Source organism: Castanea sativa, chromosome 4 (assembly GCF_040712315.1).
Source record: "Castanea sativa cultivar Marrone di Chiusa Pesio chromosome 4, ASM4071231v1".
Taxonomy (NCBI): Eukaryota; Viridiplantae; Streptophyta; class Magnoliopsida; order Fagales; family Fagaceae; genus Castanea; species Castanea sativa.
In genome coordinates this window covers 42058307-42061943 of record NC_134016.1, presented here as the reverse complement: position 1 = coordinate 42061943, position 3637 = coordinate 42058307, and the positions used below count along the sequence as shown (strand labels likewise).

General features: G+C 38.2%; 1 protein-coding gene across 1 annotated transcript; it reads left to right on the top strand.

Annotated features, from left to right (window-relative positions):
* The first annotated feature begins 379 nt into the window (after positions 1 to 379).
* Positions 380 to 3420, top strand: LOC142630949 (putative pentatricopeptide repeat-containing protein At3g01580). Its single transcript, XM_075805010.1, has one exon. The coding sequence runs from the start codon at positions 435 to 437 to the stop codon at positions 3003 to 3005; it is 2571 nt and encodes an 856-aa protein (XP_075661125.1). The 5' UTR covers positions 380 to 434; the 3' UTR covers positions 3006 to 3420.
* The last annotated feature ends 217 nt before the right edge of the window (positions 3421 to 3637 follow it).

Here is a 3637-nt window from a genome sequence, read left to right as displayed (position 1 = left end):
TCGAGCTCGAGTTTGAGCTTGATATTAAGCTGGAACTTGATTTGACTAATTAATCAAGCTAAGCCGAGTTCAAACTTTTTGGCTTTCTCATGAACTCGAATTCAAATATTGTTTTAAGACTTATCTCAAGCTCGAGTTAAGCTTGAACTTTTAATTTTTATTAATGAGTCAAGCTCAAACAAGCACTGCTCAGCAAAATTTTACTCGTTTACGGCCCTATTTGCACTAAAGAAGAAGGCAGGGTACTTTCACACCCCCCACCCACACACACACACACACAAAAAGGCAGGGCACTTTAGTATTTTCAAACAAAACTGAAAAAACGACACCATTTTATAAGTTAGTTTACGAAAATCAAAGAACAGTCGTTTCTGCTGGTTGTGTTTGTGCGTTGGTTCCATCGAAAGTGTTTTCCATGGATTTGACCGACCAAGATGAGATGGGTTTTGGTTTCTGAGGATTCTGCCTTTGCAACAATGGCAATCTTGCCACCACTGGGCTCACCTAACGGTCACTGCAAGGACCAAAGCTACCCTCTAAGACCATTTAAGGTAACCCACTACTCACTCAGCCATGCCCTTTATGGCAAAAGAGCTTCTTCACTGTGTTATAGCACAAAGTTTCAGAATTGTAGCACTTCCATACAGTTCCAAGAAAACCCATCTCAGAAATCAATAGTTAAGACTCACCTTTTGCATAACCAGCCTTCTAATAGTGTTTCTTCAGCTAGTAAGTTGATTAAGGAGTGTGTAGATGATGGATTGTTTGAAAATGCAATCAGGGTTTATCTTAAGATGTTTGAATGTGATGGATTTCAGGCTGAGAAATTTAGGTTCTTTCCATGTTTAATTAAGGCTTTTGGTGGGCTTTGTGACGTAGACAAGGTTAAACAAGTTCATGGGCATGTGTTGAAGTTAGGAGTTTTGAATGATGTTTCTGTTGGGAATTCGCTTTTGAGTGTGTATTTGAAATGCGGTGCAGTTGAGGATGCAGTGCAGATGTTTGAGGAAATGGGTGAGAGGGATCCGGTTTCTTGGAACTCGATGATATCTGGGTTTTACCAATCTGGGGATTACATGGGTTCATTGATAACTTTTAGCATGATGATTTGGGAATATGGTGTGTACCCAAATCGGGTAGCTTGCCTTTCAGCTCTCTCTGCGTGTTCTTCAATTAAGTCTTTGATTCATGGGCGAGAGATTCATGGGTTTGTTGTGAAAAGTGGGTTGAATGTTGAAGAGTTTTTGGTCAGCGGATTGATTGAAATGTACATGAAATGTGGAGATGTAAGGACTGCAGAACATGTATTCAAGGGAATTCTTGACAATGAATCAAGCCGAAGAAATGCGGTGATATGGAATGTGATGATTTTGGGCTATGTCTCAAATGGGTGCTCATTGCAAGCATTGGACTTGTTCCTTGATATGTTGGCAATGGGGACTACACCAGATTCTTCTACTTTGGTGGCTGTTTTAGTTTTGTGCTCCCAGTTGTCAGATTTAGCAGTAGGAAAACAAATGCATGGATGCATTGTCAGCTTTGGGCTAGATTACAATGTAAGAGTTGAAACAGCTCTCATAGACATGTACTTTAAATGTGGTGATCCTGAAACTGGTTTGAAAATTTTCAGGAGTTCTCAAAATCGTAACTTGGTCATGTGGGGTGCAGTAATTTCAAATTGTGCTCAGTGTGGTTGTGCTGCTGAGGCATTGGAATTATTCTATACATTCTTATCAAATTATGGCTTTGCTGACTCTGTCATGCTTCTGGCTGTGTTGCGAGCATGCTCATTCTTGACTCTTAATTCAAGAGGCATGGAAATCCATGGCTTGGCGATAAAAACAGGGTTTGATGACAATATGTTTATTGGTGGTGCACTTGTTGATATGTATGCAAAATGCCGAGATATTGAATCTGCTCAAAAGGTTTTCCAGAGATTACCAGCAAGGGATTTGGTATCATGGAATTCCTTAATATCTGGTTATGCCCAGAATGAGTGTGCAGATAAAGCATTGAAGGCTTTTTGTGAAATGCAATCTGAACAAATTGCACCCAATAGTGTCACAGCCTCATGTATTCTCTCTGTATGTGCTAGGTTTTCAGTCATGATCCTGTGCAAGGAAATACATTGTTACTTATTACGGCGTGGGATTGAGTCTAATGTTTCAGTGAGCAATTCTCTAATAGCTACCTATGCCAAATGTGGAGACATAGACAGCTCAACAACTCTATTTGAGAAAATGCTCGAAAGAGATAAAGTATCCTGGAATTCAATTATTTTAGGATTTGGAATGCATGGCCATACAGATGAAATGTTTGTTTTGTTCAAGAAGATGACAGAAACAGGCATGAAGCCCGACCATGCAACTTTTACAGCTCTTCTTTCTGCATGCAGTCACACAGGCAGGGTTGATATGGGATTGAAATGTTTTAAAAGCATGGTTGAAGATCACAAACTTGAGCCTCGAGTTGAGCAGTATACTTGCATTGTTGATCTTTTGGGCCGAGCCGGCCATCTAAAGCAGGCTTATGATCTGATAATGACCATGCCTTGTGTCCCAGATGATCTCATATGGGGTTCATTGCTTGGATCATGCAAAACTCATGGCAATGAAAAGCTGGCAGAACTTGTGTCTAAACACATTTTCGAACTTGATCCTACATGCATAAGTTACCGTGTCCTCCTTTCAAACATATATGAAGGCTTTGGGAAACAGAATGAAGTTACTAGAGTTAGATCAGAAATTAAAGATCTGAGACTCAAAAAGCAGCCCGGATGCAGCTGGATTGAAGTTGATCACAAAATTCATTCATTTATTTCAGGTGATCATTCACACCGTCAGTCCGAAGAAATCTATGGTGCAATAGAAAGTTTAACTACAGAGATGAAAAGGGTAGGTTATAACCCTCGAACACAAAAAGTTATTGGATCTGATGAGTCTAATATGGAAGGTATAAATTCAAGTAAAAACAATGATTTGCTATATAACCAAAGTGTCTGTTAATGCTGGCTGCTGTTATCATCAGTAGGGCTATCTCTTTACTCTTTAGTGATTGAGAAATGAGATAATACTTGGTCAACAATTTGGATGCCAATGGGGGGATTATTTATGATTCATATGTTGCGCTTATTAACATATCTCGATTCTCCTCTTCGAGAATTTATGAAGTAAGTTTAAGCATGACTTTCTAACATTTGTTTTTGTTGGGACTTTTTTTTTCCCTTTTTTTTACTTAATCACTTGTCAATAGATATTTATTGGGAACTTGTAAATGTCTATTAGGGACAGAAATTGTCCTATTTTTTGTATTCTTTCTAGCTATGCAAAGTGCAATGTATATTGTTAGAGAATATAGTAGCCATACATTTGAAGATAAGTATGAGAAGTTTGAAGACATATTTGTACTCAACGGCAGCTAGGAAAGTTTCAGGTGATTCATTTTAAGTTGTCTTCTTATAGTCCATGCTTTCTATATATAGGAGACCATTATTTTGTTAAAATCAACGAATAATAGAACTCCATATTTCCATAGCTCTCTCTGTAGTTTTTGGTTTGTGTTTGCAGATGAAGATTTTCTTTCTAAGCTGAAGAATAATGAAGTTTGAGAATAGTAAAACAACATATTTATAAATAGA